Consider the following 24,156-nt stretch of genomic DNA (forward strand, 5'->3'; position numbering starts at 1 on the left):
CCTGGATGAAAACCTCTTCCAGAGTGCTCTGGACCTCAGACTTGGCCGAAGGTTCACCTTCCAACAAGACAATGACCCTAAGCATACAGCTAAAATAACAAAGGAGTGGCTTCAGAACAACTGTGACCATTCCTGACTGGCCCAGCCAGAGCCCTGACCTAAACCCAATTGAGCATCTCTGGAGAGACCTGAAAATGGCTGTCCACCAACATTCACCATCCAACCTGATGGAACTGGAGACGATCTGCAAGGAGGAATGGCAGAAGATCCCCAAATCCAGGTGTGAAAGTGTTGCATAATTCCCAAAAGACTCATGGCTGTTCTAGCTCAAAAGGTGCTTCTACTTAATACTGAGCAAAGGGTCTGAGCATTTATGACCATGGGATATTTCAGTTTTTCTTTTTTACTAAATTTGCAAAAAGTCAACATTTCTGTTTTTTTTTAATTTCCCAAGTCAAGATGGGGTGCAGAGTGTACATTAACGAGAAAAAATGAACATATTTGAATTTACCAAATGGCTGCAATGAAACAGTGAAAAATTTTAAAAAGGTCTCAATACTTTCCGTACCCACTGTACCTTTATTGTTGTAGCTGTTAATGTGTGTTTTTATAATATGGATACATGTTCAGGCATCAGCTTAATGTAGTTGATGCAATGGACCCAATTCATCGGTTTGTGTCTTTTTTTTTTTTTTTGTGCAAAGTTTGGTGGCTCTATGTCCCCTCCGCCAATCATTTGAAAAATGGAGCCAAGAGAAGGAGTCCTGCTCTGTCACAGCCTGAGAAATTCATTAGAATTTACACCCTTAGGCTGTGTGCACACGTTGCATTTTTTTTCTCATTTTTTTTCGCTATAAAAACGCATACATATGCATCCTATCATTTAGAATGCATTCTGCAATTTTTGTGCACATGATGTGTAAAAAAACGCAGCATGTTCCTTAATTTTGTGGGTTTTTTTTTGCGTTTTTCCCGCTATATAATGCATTGAGAAAGCTCCGGAAAAAACGCGAAAAAAACACATGCAGTTTTCTTGCAGAAAATGTCTGGTTTTCTTCAGGAATTTTCTGCAAGAAATTCTTACGTGTGCACATACCCTTAAAGTAGCAGTAATTGTAGCACAAATCTACTCCAGACAATGAGTGCTGTAATCGTCCACCTATGGGGCTCTCCAGCTGACAGATGAGCGAAATTCCGTGAAGTACAATCCTCTTAATGAACTTTGTGCATCCGACTCCAGTGGATACGGCATCAAGACGCCAATCTTAATTTAATAGACTCTCAGGTGTTTGGCAAAAAAAAGTTTTTGGAGAAGTTACCGCACAAAAATATTCCACAGTACATTGGCTGTGGTAGTCAGGCTTTAATTTGATGTACGCAGTGTAGCTCATGCTGCAAATTGTACCACTGCAGAGCATTGCAGCAGCCCAACATGGTGCAGTAGGGACTACAGTGATATGTACAGTGACTGAGAAATATCAGTTAGCTCACATTCAGCAACTTCATCTGTATAGATCTTTTGTATCCCCTTCTCTTTTACAGCAAGAATGCTAATAACTCCCAGAGTGAGCTTGTGCAGCTAACCATCGGTGTGGAAGCAAAGACCTCTGTATCATTTTTTGGGTAAGTTAGCATATTATATTTGTCTATAGTCTCTCCATACTATAACCTCTTTGGTCCTACTGTGTCTCAATTGTGCAGTTAAAGGGAATCTGGAAAACTGCTTTATTAGTTGGAATCGGGGTCTCTGTCCCTACGTCATGCTACTATGTATCACATCCCACATCAAAGGGAGAGATATGGCATGCGCAGCACATGTACGGCGCATGTTGTGAAGGGATTAAAACTAAGAACCCCGTAATGAAATCTGTGACCTGTTAGCCCGGACATGTCGCCCTTTTTCCTCTCCAATGTCCTGGTTCTGGATGTAAGGTAACTGGCTGCAATAGGAGCCTCACCCCTCCTTGTCTAAAATATTGCAAAAATATTGTTAAAGGGATTGTCCAGCCTTGGGCTGTGACTGTGTACTTACTTGTGAATCCTCACATCGCATGCACTGAGGGGGTTCCCCTAGGGCAGGGGGGGTCGTCATGTGACTGTAAGAATGCAATTTGCATACTTCTGGCCACATTCCAACTAGCCTGTGTCCGGCCTTCCTCAATAGACTTGCATTGAGTGAGGGCGCGCCCACCTAGTTGGCATGTGACCGCATGTATCATAGTGACCTCATACTTGTACCTGAAGGCCGGACTACCCCTTTAACCCCTTCACCCCCGGAGCTTTTTCCGCTTTTTCATTTTCGTTTTTTGCTCCCCTCCTTCCCAGAGCCATAACTTTTTTATTTTTCCGTCAATATGGCCATGTGAGGGCTTATTTTTTGCGGGACGAGATGTACTTTTGAACGATACCATTGGTTTTACCATGCCATGTAACAAAAACGGGAAAAAAATTCCAAGTGTGATGAAATTGCAAAAAAAAGTGCAATCTCACACTTGTTTTTTGTTTGGCTTTTTTGCTAGGTTCACCAAATGCTAAAACTAATCTGCCATTATGATTCTCCAGGTCATTACGAGTTCATAGACACCTAACATGTCTAGGTTACTTTTTTATCTAAGTGGTGAAAAAAAATTCCAAAGTTTGCTAAAAAAAAAAATTGTGCGATTTTCCGATACCCGTAGCGTCTCCAATTTTCACGATCTGGGGTCAGGTGAGGGCTTATTTTTTGCGTGCCGAGCTGGCATTTTTAATGATACCATTTTGGTGTAGATACGTTCTTTTGATCGCCCGTTATTGCATTTTAATGCAATGTTGCGGCGACCAAAAAAACGTAATTTTGGCGTTTTGATTTTTTTCTCGCTACGCCATTTAGCGGTCAGGTTAATCCTTTGTTTTTATTGATAGATCGGGCGATTCTGAACGCGGTGATACCAAATATGTGTATGTTTGATTTTTTTTTAATTGTTTTATTTTGATTGGGGCGAAAGGGGGGTGATTTGAACTTTAAAAAAAAAATATATATATATATATATATATATATATATATATATATATATATATATATATAATCACTTTTTTTCTAAATTTTGGCATGCTTCAATAGCCTCCATAGGAGGCTAGAAGCATGCACAACTCGATCGGCTCTGCTACATAGAGGTGAAGTACAGATCACCTCTATGTAGCAGAAATGCAGAATTGCTTTGAACGCCGACCACAAGGTGGCGCTCAAAGCAATCAGCCATCAAGAACCATAGAGGTCTCAAGGAGACCGCTGGTTGTTATGGCAATGCACTGCTGACCCCCGATCATGTGACAGGGGTCAGCAGTGCGAGCACCTCCGGCCGCGCGGCCGGGAGCGCTAGTTAAATGCCGCTGTCAGCACTTGACGGCGGCATTTAACTAGTTAATGGGCGCGGGCGGATCGCGATTCCGCTCGCGCTCATTGCGCGCACATGTCAGCTGTACAAAACAGCTGACATGTCGTGGCTTTGAGGTGGGCTCACCGCCGGAGCCCACCTCAAAGCAGGGGATCTGCCAGCTGACGTACTATTCCGTCAGCTGGCAGAAAGGGGTTAAGCAATGTCTTTTAAATTAAGACCCACCACATTGGCAGGACATTAACTCTTGTGCTGTCTGCAAGTTTCTGACAACACTACATGCAGAAAATCCTGCTGATTGATGCCCAGTGCGGTCAGTGTTTCTCAATTTTAATTTTTCATTTTTAGAATACAGGATGACTTCATTAAGCCTTGCACACATTTCACCTTCAAAGCTGAAGAAAAGTCACCATTTAAAAATGTGGAAAAGCCTGAGAAAACAAAAATGTAGATACTTATTGCCCAATCCTGATAACAGCCAGAACATCTGCATTCAAGCTGTCAATCCCAGTATAAGGGGCCATGACATGGGCTTTTGTTCATTCATGGAAGCTTCTCCATACAATATCCTGCCCTCCAGCTAAGGCCGGTCAATATTTGTATTAGATAATGATCATTGTCACTTCAAAAGATCATGACTCTTCCTCCAAGTGACTGACATGCTGGTAACTGCCAGGTGAAGGTGACCCAAGGTCCTCATGTTACTCCTGCTTAACCCTTCTTTTCCATAATCCTTACAGATTTTGAGCATGTCTTGGAATATGTTCACAAAACTTTTTTTTTTTTTAACATGAAAGATGCCTGACATGTACCCCGTGCTTTTACTGACCAGTGTGAATTTAAAATCTGCGTTGAATAAGTGTTGGGATGAATATTGCAAAAAAAATATAATGTGAAGCTCATTGACTCTCATTGGGGCCCTGTTAAAGATTTCTCAAATTATCATAGGTCTTTAAATAATCTTCTGATGACACATTCTCTTTAAATCAAAACTGTGGTTTTTTTTTTTAAGTTTATTTAGAAAACCTATTTGCAAGTATTCCCTCCCCCCACACCCCCTCCCATCTCTACTACTTGTAGTATTACAAGCTGTATGAAAGATAAAATTAGAACTCTTGCAATTAGCCCCAGTGGCCAATTTCTGTTTCAGGAAATCTTCATGTAAATTAGCAGCAACGAATTGGCTTCATGCCTATCTTTTGTATGGAGGCATATAATGAGCGTGTGCAAAGGGTGTTGTGAAGGGCGGAATACCAGGGTCAGCTGTGATTGGTGGATCCTGTGTGATCAGTTGTGTATAGAGATGTCATTGTAATCCTGCCTCTGATAAGGAGCCTGCTGAAAACTGTTCCTGAAGGGACTGGAAGTAAGAGCCTTAAAAAGCCCTAGTCTGACTGAAAAATGCAATATTTCTATTATTATTATTATTATTATTATTATTATTATTATTATTATTATTATTATTATTATTATTATTATTATTATTATTATTATTATTATTATTATTATTATTATTATTATTATTATTATTATTATTATTATTATTATTATTATTATTATTTTTATTTTTTTTTTATTTTTTTTTTTTTAAGAAAGATAATGATATTGCAAATAAAAATTACAATTTTTAAAATGCACGTAAATGCAGAAAGCTGAATAAAATGGGTCATTTTCTGACTCATTCCCATTAAGAAAAAAAAAAATGCTGGTCTTCTCATATTGGCCAAAGGAGCTCCGCGGCTCTGGGTCTCGGGTGTGACAGCCTCTCCTGTGCCCACTTTAGTTATATCATGGAATAAGCCTATTCCATGTGCAAACCTGAGGCATTCAATACGGAAAAAGTCCAAAGGTCTGTGGATTTCTACAGCTGTTTCAAGTCTGTCAGAAAAAAATGGAATCTTTTAGAAAGATTTGCGGATGGATTCGATCATTGTAAGACAAAAAAAGTGTATGTTTGTGTGCGTGTGTGTGTACATATATGTATATATATATATATATATATATATATATATATATATATTTACACAGAGCAAAAGTTTGGACACGCCTTCTCATTGAAAGATTTTTCTGTATTTTCATGACTGAAGTTTGTAAATTCACACCGAAGGCATCAGAAGTATGAAATAACACATGTGGAGTTATATACTTAAAGTGTGAAACAACTGAAAATGTCTTATATTCTAGGTTCTTCAAAGTAGCCACCTTTTGCTTTGATGACTGCTTTGCACACTCTTGGCATTCTCTTGATGAGCTTCAAGAGGTAGTCACAGGGAATGGTTTTCATTTCACAGGTGTGCCCTGTCAGGTTTAATAAGTGGGATTTCTTGCCTTATAAATGGGGTTGGGACCATCAGTTGTATTGTGCAGAAAACTTTGAAAGTGTCCCCAAGTGCAGTGGCAAAAACCACCAAGCGCTACAAAGAAACTAGCTCACATGAGGACTGCCCCAGGAAAGGAAGACCAAGAGTCACCTCTGCTTCTGAGGATAAGTTTATACCGAGTCACCAGCCTCAGAAATCGCAGGTTAACAGCAGCTCAGATTAGAGACCAGGTCAATGCCACACAGAGTTCTAGCAGCAGACACATCTCTACAACAACTGTTAAGAGAAGACTTTGTGCAGCAGGCCTTCATGGTAAAATAGCTGCTAGGATACCACTGCTAAGGACAGGCAACAAGCAGAAGAGACTTGTTTGGGCTAAAGAACACAAGGAATGGACATTAGACCAGTGGAAATCTGTGCTTTGGTCTGATGACTCCAAATTTGAGATCTTTGGTTCCAACCACCGTGTCTTTGTGTGACGCAGAAAAGGTGAACGGATGGACTCTACATGCCTGGTTCCCACCGTGAAGCATGGAGGAGGAGGTGTGATGGTGTGGGGGTGCTTTGCTGGTGACACTATTGGGGATTTATTCAAAATTGAATGCATACTGAACCAGCATAGCTACCACAGCATCTTGCAGCAGCATGCTATTCCATCCGGTTTGCGTTTAGTTGGACCATCATTTATTTTTCAACTGGACAATGACCCCCAAACACACCTCCAGGCTGTGTAAGGGCTATATGACCAAGAAGGAGAGTGATGGGGTGCTACGCCAGATGACCTGGCCTCCACAGTCAACAGACCTGAACCTCATCAAGAGAATGCCAAGAGTGTGCAAAGCTGCCATCAAAGCAAAAGGTGGCTACTTTGAAGAACCTAGAATATAAGACCTATTTTCAGTTGTTTCACACTTTATGATTCCACATGTGTTAATTCATGGTTTTGATGCCTTCAGTGTGAATTTACAATTTTCATAGTCGTGAAAATACAGAAAAATCTTTAAATGAGAAGGTGTCCAAACTTTTGGTCTGGTGTGTGTGTGTGTGTGTGTGTGTGTATATGTATTAAAAATTTGCTATTACTAGGAAGGGGGTTAAATTGGCATTCTTCCCATTTATTACTGGTCATTTGTTTTGTCTTCCTATGGCTGTAACTTTGTTTTTATTAATGGCTCCGGTTGGCTTGTAGCTCTTCCTGGGGCGGGTCAGCCACCTTTTCTTCACCTCATGAGGGCCAACTTCCTGTCATTGATAATGCCTCAACCAACTGTAAACAAAAGCTGCCATTAAATAGGTAATCCCAGTGAGGACTTTTTTCACAATAAAGTCTATGTACAAGGTTGACTATGGCCTCTGGAAACTCTACATCATCACTGCCCTGAATGGACAGTATGCCGAGTGGATTTATGATTTTTTTTTTTTTTTTTTTTGGGAATCTGGTTGATCTTCTTGTCATAACTGTACTGGATGTCTGGCTATAAAACTCTTTTGACAGCTCAATAAAGGCTTGATCGCATTAGAGTTTTAAGTGAAAAAGTAATTTTCATTTTGACCATAGTTTGATCTGGCACAAAAGCGATCAAGGGAACATTAAAGAGGTTTGACCAAATTGATGGGTAACATATCGCTAGGATACGCTATCTTGTTCATTATTGGTGGTGGGCTTCATTTAGAGTTCGATGTGATCCTGTGACCGAGTGGGCTGCAGCACTGGTGGAGCGCATTGGTCCTTATAATCTTGGTGTAGGAGCAGTGCCCCCAACCACAGTCGAATCGCCATAGGTTAGAAAAGCTAGATATGTCTCAAGTATGCACAAGATAATACGTCATCAGATGACGCTGATGTACTTATTTTGAAAGGTCGTGTTTTGTTGTTTTTTTTGTGAAGAGGTTGTTGCCTAATATTAAAATGTGCATTTTTAAGTTCAGCTTGACTCCAAAAATGCTCATTTTAATTTACGTATTCCAACCATTCTGAGTTAGATTTTAAAAGTGAGTACATCAGCCTTATCAGGTCTTAAATATCAGTTAATGAATACAGTTGTTAAAATCGGTGACAGATTTTATTCAGACTCCCATGACAGCACCACGAGAGAGGGGATCCGCCCATTAGGAACAGGAAACCTACAGATACAAAAGGGCGGCACCTCTCCCACGTATCAGTTGGTTCCCTGTTACTAAAGGGACTGGAGACTCTGAAGCTTGTCCTTAATGCAAAGCTATTGCACATTTCCCACTTTAATCAGGCTAGAGAAAGTTGCCTATATTTGCCTGTACTATTGATTTGTGCAAAGTTTGCTGAAAGTCCAGTTCCCATGGAAGACATGTCACTGAGTGGTAAAGTGATGCCCTTGCCTTAGGTTGCATGCAGTCTTTAGAATCTGCTGTGACAAAAAGCCTCTTCCTGCTATGTGACCTGGCAAAGAAACCAGTTTAAGCATCAAAGATTCCTTGAGAGTCTTGACACTACTAAGCTTGAATGTGTTCCTATAGAATTTTCAAGGATCCCAGGCCGGCCTATTCAGGTAGCGGGTGGGGGGTGTGTGTGGAGATCCTGGAGACATCACGGTGGTCCTGGCAGGGCTGCATGGCGGTGACATTCACGGCAGGGAGCAGTCGCCGGTGGTGTTCTGTCTCCAGGGCCAGCGCGGGGTAAGTACAGGTAGGTATATTCCCCTGGTATCTCCTCCTTCCGGGCGGGCTTGTGCTGCTGCGGGCTGTGTTCTGTGCGGCGGCATTGTGGTGGTGCCACCTGGTATATCGTGGGCTAGCCGGGCTTCCCACGATGTTCTCAGCGCTGACAGGAAGCGCTGCGGGCCAGGGTGACGTCTGGGGGCGGAGCTGGAGTCTACTTCCGGGTCTCGGGGTTCCGCGAATGCACGGTGTCTCCAAGATGGCGGCGCCCACCAGGATTTGCACGCCGCTCACTCAGACCCCCAGACGATCTCCTGCACCTGGAGGGAGGCAGACAACAAATCAGGGGAGAGCGCTTGGCTTGTCTGCTGACCGGAGGAGGGGTTATATAAACAGGCTCCAGGGTCCCTTGCTCCTGGCCTCAAAACCGTGAGGTATGGGAATTAATGGCGATCGAGTTAGCAGTTTAAAAAACTCCTCATATACGTATCTGCAGGGACACCACGTCCGGATCCTCTCGGACAACAAGGTGGCAGTGGCTTATGTAAATCATCAAGGTGGAACACTCTCCCGAAGCTCTGATGCAGGTCACAGATCGCCTGTTCCAAATAGCAGAGACAAATGTTCAATCTTTGACTGCTCTTCACATCAAAGGGATAGAGAATGTAAAAGCAGACTTTCTCGGCTGCAATACGCTAAGATAAGCAGAATGGTCTCTAAATGGAGACCTTTTCAATCAGATTGTCCACCGATGGGGTCAGCCAGTGGTGGATCGGTTTGCCACCAGAGACAACAAAAAAGTAAAAATATTTTGCTCTCTGAATCCCAGGGAGAATCCTCTGGCGGTGGATGCATTCCTAGTAAAATGGGATTTAACTTTGGCTTACGCCATTGAACCTGTTACTTCTAGTGGTGAGGAAAATCAGGGAAGATCGAGCGAAAGTCATTCTAATTGCCCCTTTCTGGCCCAGGAGAACCTGGTTCGCATGGCTCAGGACAATATCGGTAGGCGATCCTTGGGTACTACCAGATATTCCAAACTTTGTTTTCCAGGGACTGATCTGCCATCCACAAGTGAGGGGACTCCATTTAACTGCTTGGAGTTTGAGCAGTCATTGTTAAAGGACAGAGGCTTCTCGCCGAATTTTATAGATACCCTTCTAAAAAGTAGGAAGCAGATGACAACAAAAATCTACTCTAGAACCTGGAGAAAGTTCTTGGCCTCTTCAGATTTCAACATCAAAGAAGGGGTGCCGTACGCCAGATCTTAGAGTTTCTGCAGAGGGGGTTAGAATTAAATCTTTCCACAAGTACACTGAGAGTACAGGTCTCAGCCCTGGGTGCCCTGTACTCTTGTAATAGTGCCAATAACTATTGGGTGTCGAGGTTCATTAAGGCAGTCGGTAGAGCTAGGCCTTTGCATAAAACAAGACTGTACTATGGGACCTAAATCTAGTTCTTTCATCTCTGATGAAACCCTCTTTGAACCCTTACAAGAAGCCTCAATCAAAATGTTGTCCCTTTAAAACAGCTTTTCTGGTTGCTATAACATCGGCTCGACGGATAGGAGACATCCAGGCACTTTCCAGACTTCCCCCTTAGGCTACGTTCACATTGCGTTAGTGCAATCCGTTTAGCGCATACGCTAATGGAATGCGCTAACGCAATGTACAAAAAGGATTGCGTTTAGCGATCCCGCTAGCGCAGATGCTTGATCTGCGCTAGCGAGAACTGACCCAAAAACGCTGCAAGCCGCGTTCGAGGTCCGTCAGAAAATAACAGGACATCGCTAATGCATGCCAAAAATGGCATACGTTAGCGATGCGTTAGATACATTGCGGTCAATGGGTGCGCTAACGGATCCGTTACATTGCGTTAGTGGCGCTATGTAACGGATTCCGTTAGTGGACTGCCACTAACGCAATGTGAACCCAGCCTTATACAGCATTCTTACAGGATAGGGTGGTCCTCAGGCCGGACCCAGCTTACTTGACAAAGGTAGCGTCCCAATTTCATAGGTCACAGGAAATAGTTCTATCTTTTATCCCTAATCCTTCTAACCCTAAAGAAAAAGAGCTCCAAAAATTAATGTTAGAAGATGCCTTCTACAATATATCTGTCACTGATTGGAAGAAAGATAATGCGCTATTCTTATCCTTCCAAGGTTCTGGGAAAGGGGTTAAGGTACCGTCACGCTAGACGATATCGCTAGCGATCCGTGACGTTGCAGCGTCCTCGCTAGCGATATCGTCCAGTGTGACAGGCAGCAGCGATCAGGCCCCTGCTGTGCTGTCGCTGGTCGGGGAAGAAAGTCCAGAACTTTATTTGGTCGCTGGACTCCCCGCAGACATCGCTGAATCGGCGTGTGTGACACCGATTCAGCGATGTCTTCACTGGTAACCAGGGTAAACATCGGGTAACTAAGCGCAGGGCCGCGCTTAGTAACCCGATGTTTACCCTGGTTACCATCCTAAAAGTGAAAAAAAAAAACAAACACTACATACTTACCTACCGCTGTCTGTCCTCCAGCGCTGTGCTCTGCACTCCTCCTGTACTGGCTGTGAGTGTCGGTCAGCCGGAAAGCAGAGCGGTGACGTCACCGCTCTGCTTTCCGGCCGCTGTGCTCACACAAACAGTACAGGAGGAGTGCAGAGCACAGCGCTGGAGGACAGACTGCTGTAGGTAAGTATGTAGTGTTTTTTTTTTTTTTTTTTTACTTTTAGGATGGTAACCAGGGTAAACATCGGGTTACTAAGCGCGGCCCTGCGCTTAGTTACCCGATGTTTACCCTGGTTACCGGCATCGTTGGTCGCTGGAGAGCGGTCTGTGTGACAGCTCTCCAGCGACCAAACAGCGACGCTGCAGCGATCCGGATCGTTGTCGGTATCGCTGCAGCGTCGCTTAGTGTGACGGTACCTTTAGAGTATCAAAATATACACTAGCCAAATGGATTAGGGAAGCCACTTCTCTGGCTTACACAGCAGGTGGGGGTCCGGCTCCGCAGAATCTGAAGGTGCATTCCACCTGAGCCATGGCATCATCCTGGGCAGAAAGGTCTGGAGTGTCAATCGATCAGATATGTAAGGTGGCCACATGGTCATCCCCTTCCACCTTTTTCAAACTCCATCGGTTGGACTTGGGGTTCTCTTCAGATCTCACCTTCGGGTTTAGGGTGTTGCAGGCTATAGTCCCTCCCTAAGGTGGCTTACATCTCTGTAAATCTCTCGTGGTGCTGTCATGGGAGTCCGAATAAAGCATTAAGCTACTTACCGGTAGCGGCATTTTTTGGAGGCCCATGACCGCACCCTTAGTTCCCTCCCTTTTCACATAGGGGGGTTGCACTTCCTTAAAATGTTAATTATAAAAAATAAAAAATAAAAATTTCTCATGGGTGATATCTGGATTGTTACTTTATTAAAGATATCGTATTTGATTGTATATAATGTTTGTATATGCTTGTCATTAACCGCAGTAGTCCTCTCAGGCTCTGTAATACAACTGATACGTGGGAGAGGTGCCGCCCTTTTGTATCTGTAGGTTTCCTCTTCCTAATGGGCGGATCCCTCTCGCGTGGTGCTGTCATGGGCCTCTGAAAAATGCCGCTACCGGGAAGTAGCTTAATGCTTTCTTAGCTGACCATTCAACTAAAATAGAGGCACTTGATTTCATTAAAATGCACCCGTTCATTTGTTTGTATGTATATAGGGATGCTTTGACTGTCCTTCAACAGACACGAAATGATGAATTGTGACATGTCTGTGCTATTCTTGTGGGAGATAGATATTGGTTGGTTCTAGGCCCAGTAGTGACTGCATTTTTTTTTTTTTTATATTTTCTATTCAGGGTTTCAAAACCTGACATCGTAATCTTTCCGCTCGCAAACTGGAAGCCGAGCAAACAGTTCATCCAAGCAGAAGACGCAGGTCCAGAGGTCAATCATGTGTATGAGGTACAAGCATAATGTTTGTTTTGCACGAAGGAAGAATTAAGAATGACCATATTAACATGCAGCTAACCTGTACACGCAGTTGTGAATTTACATTTTAGCTCTTTTATGTTCCCAGCTGGCAAATCTAGGGCCAAGTTCCATCAGTCATGGAGTCTTAACACTTAGCTGCCCCATAGTTCACAACCAAGAACAAACGATGTATGTCATGAACTACTCTGTGCAAGGACTGGGGAACTGTACAACAAGTCAGCCGCTCAACCCATTTCAGCTGCAGGTAGGAACAAGCTCTGTGTAACACGGTACATGTGGGTGGTGGTGACTTTCGATTTTAACACTGATAATCTGTTCTGTTCTTTGAAAATGTGGTCATATATAAATCAAAGTTGCCGACCGCCACTCTTAAAGTCCGTTTACATTGTACCATTATTGTTAAAGGGTGTTCATAAGAACGCTGATCTCATGAGAATCATACACTGTAAGCAGGCTACCGCTCACTCGTCGGGTGAAATGATCTTGCACAAAAGAGCATTCTTGCTGGCGAGACTTAAGGCCACTTAGGCAATCTATTCCAGATTTTTCATTTGAAGTGTGGTTTACCTGTGTAAATGGACTAATAAACGACCTTCAACCAGAAAGTATGTTGGCATTTAACACTTCACCTGTAACAGTGTAAATGCTCCTTCCTCTATCTAGAACAGGTTTTAGTACCATCCTATACTATATATGCTGGCCATCCTCTTTGTGAGGACCGCCCACCTATACATACATTGGCAGGTGTTCTGAGCCTCTATTGTCCAGAAGATGGTGGGTAAAAGGATCCGCCATATTGGATTTTCACATGCCCAATGTTTTGTGAGACATAAGCCACTAAAAGAGGAGTCTGTCAGTAGCCTGTTGAAAATAGGGAAATGGAAATATTTTGGGAAGAGTAGCAGTTGCTGGACCTACCTTTATGCATACAGCAATGATGGCTGTATGGTCAGTCTTCTGATCCCATGAGCTTTCGTAAACTCCAATACTATGATCTACTTATTTTTTTTTTTCCTTAATACTTAACTTTTCCTTTTCTTTTTAGTATTCCTCAGCAGAACAAAATCCATCTGGCCATCATATAGAACGTCGTGACACATCTCGAGTTTCTGCCGGAGGATCACTTCTTCTAGTAAGTTTCTGAATGTCACACCATATATTTCCTTGGATGTCCTTGTACTTACCGATCTGTAAGGACCATAATCCAACCTTTAGTTAAACAAAAAAAAAAACTCTTTTGGATGTGCAAAATGACAAACCTTGTTGGCATATCCGTTTTGTCAAGATTAAATCCTCTATTTCAACATGTGGTTGGTTTAATTAGTGTTTGTTTGGTTTTTTTTTTTATTCTAAAGATACTTCCCCTTTTAACTTTAGCGCTGTGTAATTTACTATTAATAACATAATGGTGTAAATGAATCATGGAATTGTCTGTAGAATGTGTGTGTTTTGTGGATAGTTGTAGAATGTGGATTTGTTCAGGTCATTAATGTTTAATTCAATTATTGTAATAAAATGATTAACAAACTCTTATATATAAAAGCTTATGTCTGTGTAGATTACTTTTCTACTGTTGTAACTGTATGTGATCCATTCTATGCTTCTTTTTACAGAAATGCGCTCCGCCTCATTCGGATTGTTTCTACCTTCGATGTGATGTCGGGCCGTTGGAGAAGCTGCGACGAGCCATACTTAAGGTTCATTTCCGTGTCTGGGCCAACACTTTTGTACAGGTAACACATTCCAGTCTCCCCTCTAGTAGTCTGTAAGCAGTCTACAGTTCTCTATACTGTGAGCCTCAATTTAGGGTTGTCGAAGTTGTTTCCATTTTTTTTTCTTTTGACAATTCGGAAGTTCTTGGTGGGAAAACTTTACTCAAAGCAGCTAGTGCCACCTAGTGGAATACATATAAAAACTCTCTATCTTATTTATTTATTTTGCGATTTTGTATTTTTAGTAACATGCAGTGATCAATCCTTGATTTCCTGTTTGTTTTTTGTTTTCCCCCAGAATGAGAACCAAGGCTTTGCGCTGCAATGTGATGTAGCATATCAAATTCATCGACTTCCTTACAAAATTCTACCTGAATCATATCCTCAGGGAACACACCACGTAAGTTAGGAAAAGTTGGTCAAATAATGGTAATAAGAGATACAAGTTTAGAGCAGTTATGGAGATTCGCCCCACTAGTGGTTGGTGCTGCGTCTATCACTTGAAAGACATCTGAAATATACGGGCCATACACGACACAGTGGTACAAATCGTCTGTAAGTGGGTTAGAGGAATAATTATGTGGCGATTATTTAGATGCATACCCGTCCATGTAATTTATGAATGGACTGCATTATCCACAACAAAGGTGGTCCAAAATGGAGTGCACCTCCCTATCTACGTGCAATATTAAGGTATATAGTCATTTATAGAGTGTGGTGTTTGACTTTTGAGACCATGTGCTTGAGTCATCATTTGAATTTTTTTATTTTTAAGTCTCCTTTCTTTTTTTTTGTCCTGTGATACACATTCTTCAAAATGAATTTTGTCCAAAGTCTATAATGCTCTTTGTTTTAGTTTAACTTGTTTTGCGCCTTTTTAGCTCAACAAGTCTCATGTTCCACAAAAATGTTGCAAAATTTGCACAAAAATAGTGCGTATAAAAATGATGCACATAACCTCACTACAAAGGGGAACTAAAGTACATGTACTCAAAAAGGTCGCAATTGATGGATCGGCTGGAAACCTCTCTCAAAACGCCAAACTTGAACCACACTGACAAACAAAAAACAAATGGGCAGTCGCTTATAAAAACTAAATTTAAAAAGGAAAAAAAAGGGGGTGCAAATACAATATTGAATTGGGCCCTTCATGAATACATGCTATATCACGACGGATATATTCTCAAGCAGCAGATTTGTTGCAGATATTGGAGACTGAATCTTCATTCTAAGATAAATGGGACAGTTACAAAAATTTCAGCGAAGAATTATCTGTGTACTCTAGGTGTATGGGCACACTATTTTTTTGGTAAAGCTTAGACGACCAAATGTCTTTTTGAGCATTTTTTTCAGCATCTTTGTCTCAAAGTGGTTCCTTCGTTATTTTTAATGGCTTTAAAAAAGATAAATAAATTGAAAAGTCCAGTAAAAAGGCACCTCAAAAACAATGATAAAATGCTTAATTGTATTCTTCCTTACATAGCGAAAAATGTGTTGGGGGAAGTGGAATGATTTGAAGCAGAGAATAAAAATAAGTTTTGCCTTTTTAAGTCTATGTTCACATAAGCAGAACTTTATTTTAATGCAATGACACACTTTTTTCATTTTTTATTTAATTTTTTAGGTAAATACAACCATTCACTGGCTGAAACCAGAGAGCAGTTATGGCGTTCCTCTATGGATTATAATACTGGCCATCTTAATTGGTCTGTTGCTGCTTGCCTTGCTTATATATGTTTTGTATAAGGTGAGTTCATAGAAACGCCTAGTGCGGTGTTCTAGACATTAATCTATAAAAGTTTTTCTTTGAATTGTAAAAGGGAAAATTGAGTTACATTTAGCACAGAAGAACGCTGATATTGTTGTATTTCTTGCTGTTGCTAGTTGTATAGACAGGATCATACATTACACTATGTAACATCTTGGATAACATTAAAGGGGTTTTCCTGGAGAAGAAAAAAAACATTGCTGCTTTTTTTTTTTTTTTTTTTTTCCCAAAATTTCAAATTGATGTCTCTTTGAGCCCTATTCTTGTCAATCAGATACAAGATATAAACCGAAGTGAGACTTTTTTTTTTTTTTTTTAAGAAGGCAGCCATGTTTTCCACATCTTAAATAACTCCTCCTTTTAAAGACATGTCACCAGGCCAATATTCGCCAATTTTTGCTCCTTTTATTCCCACTGCTCCCCTGAGCATTCCATTAAACTGAATACTGGGGGATGGGTAATAAAATAAACGCAAAGTTGTCCACTTTTGACGTGATGATGGGTCCACTTTACTGACATTAAAAAAAAAAATGAAAATGGCTTGTAATGAATAATTTCTAAACGAATAATCTAAAGATTGTGTCATAATGATCTATGGCAGATCTTGTGGTTATCTAGTAGATGTACTGCCATGTCTCCTGTGACTGCAGCCTCCGCACCCTTTGAAATGGTGGTTCTGGGGACCCCAGGATTGGAGCTAGATGCAGGCCCTTCATTTTGTAGACGCATTGGATATTCCAGCTCTTTTGATCCAGGAATTCAGACAGTTTCAGAGCAGTTCTTGCCAGCTTTAGGGTATGTGCAGACAATCGGTATACGCTGCGGGTTGGACATTGCATACTTGTAAAGCGTCCAACCCTCAGCGTCCAAATGTTACAGCATAGTGGATGGGATTTTAGGAAATCCCATGTCCACTGTGTCCAGAGACAGACGCTGATCACCCGCGGAGACTGACATGCGGCGCGTCTCTCCAGACCGCAGCATGCCTATTTTATCCTGCAGATAAATTTCTCCAGTGCAATGTATTGGACTTTGTGATTCTGTACGGTTCAGTGATCACATGCGGACTCGACCGGCGATCAATAGCCAGCAGCACTTTGGATGCAGTGGAGATGTCCTGCATCCAAAGCGCTGCCAATTCCAGATAATCTGCCCATACCCTTATAGTAAAGTGCTTGCGCGCTGCACTTTTTGCTTCAGAGACTGGCCCTTGCTGTCAGACTGCAGAGTTGGATGGTAATCAAGGTAATGAGACTGAAAAATGGAGGGATTTGATTTTGACATTTCAGATTATAGGATTTTTAGTAGCAAGAAAACTACAAAGTTTAGTTCAGCTATTAAGATGACACCGTAACGTTAATGTACCTACTGCTGAATTATCTTATTCATTATTCATTCTGTTTTATGTATGAGGAGAAATGTAATCTGTCTATCTAATTTATCTACAATTTTAACTATTCATGTTTGTGGTTTCTGCACAGCTTGGCTTCTTTAAACGCTCCTTGCCATATGGAACTGCTATGGAAAAAGCTGAACTCAAACCTCAGGCTGCTTCAGAGGCCTAGACTGCGCCTACAGCCTCATCCCTTGCACTGCCAAAGAATCTTCGAAAGGGAAGGTGAAAGAACAGTCATGGCTTTTTTTTTTTCTTTTGTTATGACATTGACACTACATTGTCTGAGAAGGAGTGAGACCATCATGATCTATGAAATTCACAACCTGTGCTTGTTTTGAAAGGACCTGATGCCACTGGGGAAATATGACTGAACCACTCAGGCTTCTACTGAAGGTGAACTACTTGAGGTCATTGCGGAGACAGGTGTTTTTTTTTTTTTAAATTTCTTTATTTTTATTTAAGACTAAACCAAAATCCTGACTTTCCCTTGAGCCCGTCCAAAACAAGAATGTAGGTGGAGAACGTGCTGGTCCATCTTGACCCTAACCACTGTTTTGGTGCTGGTTATCACCTGATCTTTTTTGGTTCTCTTATGAAGTTGCCTTTGGACATCATCACGAGCTGAGCTGCCTCCCTCAGCATTAAATATTACTTCTCTACTCAAGAGAAGACGGATTCCCAGAGAAAAGGGACTGCATATGTAAAGATGGAAACCAAAGAACCGTTTTGAAATATTGGATGGAAAAATTTTTTAAGTGATCGTTGAGCTGAAACTTGTTTAACTTATTGAGATTTTATCACATCATTTGTGTGTGCTTCGATGTGTAAGATATAGGAAAATGGAAGCTGTCTTCTCCTTGTGACACAGGCACATTGGGAAAACTTACATCTGAGTTTGACGAATTTCAACTCTTTGGATAGGTATATAGCACACAACTGCAAAAATAAAAAAAAAAGTGTACAGAATGTTAACTGAGGCCACAATCTCCTATTTAAATCCTGTACCTGAGGCCACTCGTGAGGGGTCACGATTAACGCTTGCTTGCTCCTTTTTTTAGGCATTTACCGCTAATGTCCCCCCAGATACTATCTTATGAAATTAATTTGCCAAAGATATGCCAAAAGGAATAGGCAAGACTAGGTAAAATGCATCCAGCCTGTATTTGCAAGGTGATGCTTCTCTGGTGCTAAGATCCTCAGTTATGATGGGTGTGCGTGCAGATTACATGGGGAGGTTCTTAGAGTAGCAATGCTCAGTAAATACATGTTGTAGGCTAATATAGCCATAGAAATATGAAGTACCAAGGATGGTGCATCTATCTGAAGCCCTACAGCTTTGGGCAGATGCAAAAGGTAAAGACTTGGTTGGAGGACCAGGCAGTCAGTATTTAAGATATATATTTATATATAAAGTACCAAGAGCCCCAAAGAATCTACTTTTTTTGTTGTTGTTAGGACTAATCGGACTTTATACCAAAGATACAAGTGCCTTATAAGTATATTGCAGCAGGTTGTCCATAAATCTGGCTGAGCACTGATTCTGTTATCTTTTTGTAAAAGACTCATGACCACTGCATTGCTTGAACAGTCAGTCGCGCATCTTGGTGCTTTTCTGTGTTGCTTGGTTCCATGCCATTAAGTGTTAAACACGTGGACACAAGGGCTTTGCTGATATTTAAAAGGTGTTGCAAGTGCAATAAATGTGTTTTTAGCTATTTTATTGAAATTGATTTTTACTATGTAATGCATATGAAGTGGAATATGGGGTTGGCTATTCCGTGTATGTATTGTTAATGTCTTTTGTGTTACTTTTTTCTCTGAACCACTTTTGTGGCAGAATTTGCACATTTCCTGTGATGACAAATCTGGGGTTTTTTATCTTTTTTTTTTTTTTTTTTAAATTAGCTATTTTTGAGGCACTGGAGAGGAGCTGGATTTGTCACTGGCAGCTGGCAAAATTACATGTAGTGTAAAGCTTGGTCAAGTTTTTAATACATACCACAGACTTGGGTTACCATCTCATCCCTTTTAAAACTGGGTAAGGAATTTTATAGACATTTAGTTTAAAATTGATAGGCACCCAAATGTGCCCCTTTTTATTATATAAAAGTCCTCTTTTTGGAATTATTGATTTTTTTTTTACCTTGTATATTTTTCCCTGTTAATTATGTACAGTAGGCAAACTCAAACCCATAATGGATATATCCACAGTGGATATTGTTTTTTTACCACTGGATAAGAATAACAAAATCCATGCTATTTTCACGTGGATTTGTCATGAATTTCATCTTTTGCTTTGAAAAGGGTGACATCGTGAATGGCAATCTGCGCTGCAGCTCAATTTATGTTTTTAAATCCACAGCATGTCAATTTCCGCGTTGGATTTTCCAGCAGAGTGGGGATGACATTTGGTAAAAGAAATCCCCTTCGCTCTGCTGCCTGTTTAATACGCTTCAGAGCTTACACCTACCAATTTGTAAAGAAACTCTGCAGCTCATCCCTATAAATAAAGTATGTCCTACAAGGGTACCTGCAGAGCTACCACTAGTATAGTTCCTTTGACGCTCTATTTTAGTCACCTCCCTTTCCATTTTGTTGCCCCAGAACCTCAAAGAACAATTTTTCGACCTAGGCAACATGTAGTGAGTGGTGAATAAAGAACTTTGCTTCTAATCCTAATACGCAAAATGGAGAAAGCTAGGCTTCTCCATGGATGGTGCCCTCGCCACGCTTGAAAAAAATAAATTGTCCGAGTTCTGTGTGTGGTTGTCAGGCTGGGATCACACATGCGAGAAATACGTCGGGAGTCTCGCATGGTAATACCTGGCATTGCCGCCGTCACTCAGGAGCGGAGAGTGCGGACGCGTATCAATACATGGAGCCTCACACTCTGCTCCTGAGTGACGGCGGCAATATCGGGTATTACCATGAGAGACTCGGACGTATTTCTCGCATGTGTGATCCCGGCCTCAGGGTGACCCTGCTCTTACCTACACTGTAGCTGCCTGGAAACAAAGTAATTAATCTAACACTATGCAATTCTGCTTCTCTCATGTATAGCCAACCCTGTGGGGCTCATTCGAAGAGTGTCCTATCTTGTTGTACAATTGTCAGCTCTTCAAGAAAAAAAAAATTCTGTTTGTGCCGTTACAAATATTATTCCTGTGTCTGTTTTTTTTTTCCTTTTGCCTTTTCTCCCATATTGGGTGATTTTTATATTTCGATTTCCTTTCATCATTTTATCCCAGGGATGATTCCTGTTGGCTCCTTTTCTGCTGGATCAGACTGGTATGAGCTGAGCTATTAGAAACGGAGGTGACTAGACACCCAAAAGGATTGATTATGAATTGTCTGTGTTATGAGGGGGGTTGGCTGCCTTTCTCAGGGGTATCCTACTGTAATAAAATGTTTAAAATACAATGGTCTCTGGTGATTTCCTTGTTTTACACTCCTGGCAATGGTGACACATTCTTACACTGAATGCAGACTTCATCCAATATGTCTCTATTCTGACAGCAATGTGCTATTTCAGCTGTCGCTGCATCCTTGTGCTGCTTGATGGCAGGATTTTCTATTTTAAACATGTTGCTCTTCTTTTTCTCCATCACTCCTTCCCTTCTAAGTTGAATGGAACTTTTCTTTTTTAAATCACAAAAAAAAAGAAAAATCTTTCACAATAAGGAAATTTCTCAAACTTCCAAGTTTGGATTTGCATGACTAAATTGCCACAGATTTGGAATAATTTCACTCCAGTTATGAAAGCTAGTGCAGCACCCCAGAGTCCTGGTCGTTGCAGTAATGTCACTCTGCCACTAAGGGGAGTGATGTTATGTCTGATTGCACTAAAGGAGTTCACCTGACCAGGTATCAGTCACACATTACATTTCACACTCCGGCCACCAGGGGGAGCAAAAGGCACTATGTATTAGGCCACTCCTCACACTTTGGTAAAACTGGGGGTTGGACAGGAAGTGAGAGAGAACGCAGCCTGGGAGAGCTCCAGGGAGGACCTGTCAGGAGTGGGTTCCTGGCAGGTACCTAGCAGAAAGGACAGATCGTTACGGAGCCGCGCCTGCACTACCTTGCGGCGGCATCCTAAGGAAGGACACGAAGCGAAGGATATTGTGGAGAAGTGAGAAACGAGATAACAGCACAAGGAGATACACCAGTAGGAGTCGTGCCCCGAGATCGGCAACATCCTACTGAGGCACGTAGCCGGTGGCCGGAACGCCGAGGAAGTAACAGACTTCAAGCATTACTTCAAATAGCGGCAGGACAGTTGATTATAGGTTGGCTGTCTACCTTACATCACCTAAGCAGACATAGGGGGCAATTGTGGGAGAGGGGCATCTCTAGGGTCCCAGAATAACTCCAGGCCTTCCCGTCAAATGGGTGCGTCCTAGCCAGATAAACTTGGGGGACGGAGAGAACGAACGAATACGAAAGTTGTGAGGGCTATCACGTGGTGCTCAGCAGAGAAGGACTACAACACACAGGCGCTGGTTGGTAGGCACTGATCTCCACCTGCAAAGGGAACTCTGGATGTGCCTTCAGACCCGCCGGACTCAGCTAGCCCTGTTAGCAGTTCTCTGCATTGCGGATCCCGAAGTCTTCAGTTAAAAGGTAAAGAGACTGCAACCCTGTGTCCTCGTTATTAACTGCGCCTCACATCATCGCCACCTACACTACTGGGAAGCCCTGGGGATATATTTCACCTGTGGGAAGGTATTCCATATAGCTGCCATTACATCACCACAGTGAACCCCTCAATAGCGTCGGTCACCCTGACCAAATACCACAGGTGGCGTCACGAACCCTTGACAAACTTTCATCACCCTTTCATTGGACGCCCCTTAGCAGGGTCACGGACCAGGTCCAGCCACCGTGACAACCCCAGCAGCCGAGACAGAGAGGACCGGTACAGAGTTCCCCATGGCCCTGCGTCTGGGGGCGCTCCACTTGTCCTTTGCTACATTTGCCTTTTGAAGGGGTTGTTCACTCTTACCTTACAAGTCTGAAGTCAATCCTCGCATAACGTGTGCTGTGAGGATTTTCCGTTGCCGGGAGTGGCAGTCATGTGATCGCAAGTATGTGACTTGCATCCACATTCCAATTAGATTGGCGTGGCCTCGCTCAATACAAGTGTAAAGACCGTTTCTGGCCTTACTCAAGTCATAATGTGGCTGAGAGTATCCATATCACTTACTTGTGGTCAAATGACCATCATTCCCTGTGCCGGCAACAGATAATCCTAAGCACGCAATGTCAAGATACTCAAGTCTGTAGTCACATAGAATGACTGCTGAGTTATAGTTTTAGAATGGACAACTCCTTTAAAAAAAAAAAAAAAAAAAAAAAAAACACTGGATCGGGAATTGTCTAGAGGAAAGCTGCATCGTGGAGGTTTATGACCATATAATTCATGAAGGAGAATGCTTGCACGTCCCACTTTTTGCTGTGGCTTTTTGCTTTTACATAACTTGCATATGAACTCTTACACACTGCAAAATAGTGTATATGAACCCTATAAGCCAGTGTAAGAGGTGTGGACAATCACTGTCGTGTTGCTATCCCTGAAGACTCCAATCGCCTTATGGGAATAAATGTTAATTATAATCACAATATATGTAAAAGATGCTTTAGGATGAAATAATATAAGGTATTATAAAGTATAGTGATGTAATACATGACAGAGATGGGTGTTTGCAGTGTTTTCAGAGAATGAAGTTGAAAGGTTACATCTACCCAGCAACAGACTGTAGAGTTAGAGAGCGTTAATATTGGGACTAGAGCACAGGGGCAGGCCTCAGTGTTGGGGCAAGTGAGTTACTTCCTGACACACGTCTCCCTCTGACTAACCAAGTAGCAGTAGGATGTGTCTGCGAGCAGTGCTGCTGTTTGGGTTAATTGCACCAAATGAGACGAAGGGACAAGGAAGCAGTGCGCCCTGGAACTGACTGTGGCCTTCTACTTTAAAGGAGTCCTTTGGATAGGATGACATGTCACGAGAAACCCTGAGCTTGCTAAACACCAAAGGTAACTGACCTAAACAGGACTAAGTTTGTGGGAACTATTGGGTGTTTGAAAGTGATGGGACGCGCACTGCTGAGCAGGTAGAGAGACCTGCTGATCAGGACTGTAGTGACAAGCTATGCTAGTAGAACAAAACTCTGAGCTATACTGGCCCGGGAATAGACTACAGTGGAAGGATAGTGTGTATGTGTTACACTGTAAAATAAATGTCTATATAAGATGTTGTACCCTCTACCCTTTGTACATAACTCTTATCAAGTTCAGTAAAGACCTCCTTGTTTGAACAGAAGTCTCCATTATTAATCTGTGGAACTTGTGGACCTGGGCAGTCAATACTATTGGCTACCTGTGGGCGGTACAAGCACAAATCCCTCACAACATGAACACCCAGCCAGCTTGATGGAGCATCAGCTCAGTTATGACTCCCGCTCTCACACTTTACACTAGCATAAGATAACCCTACAGTTTTGCTGAGCAAAAAAGTACACCCACACAGTAAACAGCAGGATAAAAAGGCAGCAAATTCTGGGCAATTTCATAACAGGAATGTTACGATTTTCCACAATTTTTGCCCTAAGCATTGCCAAGGTGAAAATATCCTCACACTGCCCAAGTTAACGAATGGTGTGGATGGTTGAGATGTTACATGGCCTCCACGTTGCTTGTGACTTTATTAATATAGTGGACATGTTGTCTGCAGGCCAGGCTACTGAGATGCAAATGCTGCTGCTTTTTCAAAATGACTAAACAAAAAAATATCTTTAAATTTCAATTATTATATTATACTAGATGGTGGCCCGATTCTAACGGATTGGGTATTCTAGAATATGCATGTCCACGTAGTGTATTGCACAGCCCACGTAGTATATTGCACAGCCCACGTAGTATACAGCACAGAGCCACGTAGTATATTGCCCAGTTACGTAGTATATTGCCCAG

General features: G+C 42.0%; 1 protein-coding gene across 1 annotated transcript in view; it reads left to right on the plus strand.

The window, feature by feature from the left end:
- The window catches only part of ITGA5 (integrin subunit alpha 5), a 143,096-nt gene extending 124,192 nt beyond the window's left edge, over positions 1 to 18,904 (plus strand). Inside the window, exons 23-30 of the mRNA XM_069758712.1 lie at positions 1,543 to 1,623; positions 12,173 to 12,278; positions 12,394 to 12,552; positions 13,354 to 13,440; positions 13,922 to 14,041; positions 14,319 to 14,420; positions 15,645 to 15,767; positions 17,270 to 18,904. Of these exons, the coding sequence (XP_069614813.1) occupies positions 1,543 to 1,623; positions 12,173 to 12,278; positions 12,394 to 12,552; positions 13,354 to 13,440; positions 13,922 to 14,041; positions 14,319 to 14,420; positions 15,645 to 15,767; positions 17,270 to 17,353 (862 nt within the window). The 3' untranslated portion in view covers positions 17,354 to 18,904. The remainder of the gene's footprint in view (positions 1 to 1,542; positions 1,624 to 12,172; positions 12,279 to 12,393; positions 12,553 to 13,353; positions 13,441 to 13,921; positions 14,042 to 14,318; positions 14,421 to 15,644; positions 15,768 to 17,269) is intronic.
- Positions 18,905 to 24,156: the final 5,252 nt, after the last annotated feature.

This window comes from Ranitomeya imitator, chromosome 3 (assembly GCF_032444005.1).
Source record: "Ranitomeya imitator isolate aRanImi1 chromosome 3, aRanImi1.pri, whole genome shotgun sequence".
Lineage (NCBI taxonomy): Eukaryota > Metazoa > Chordata > Amphibia > Anura > Dendrobatidae > Ranitomeya > Ranitomeya imitator.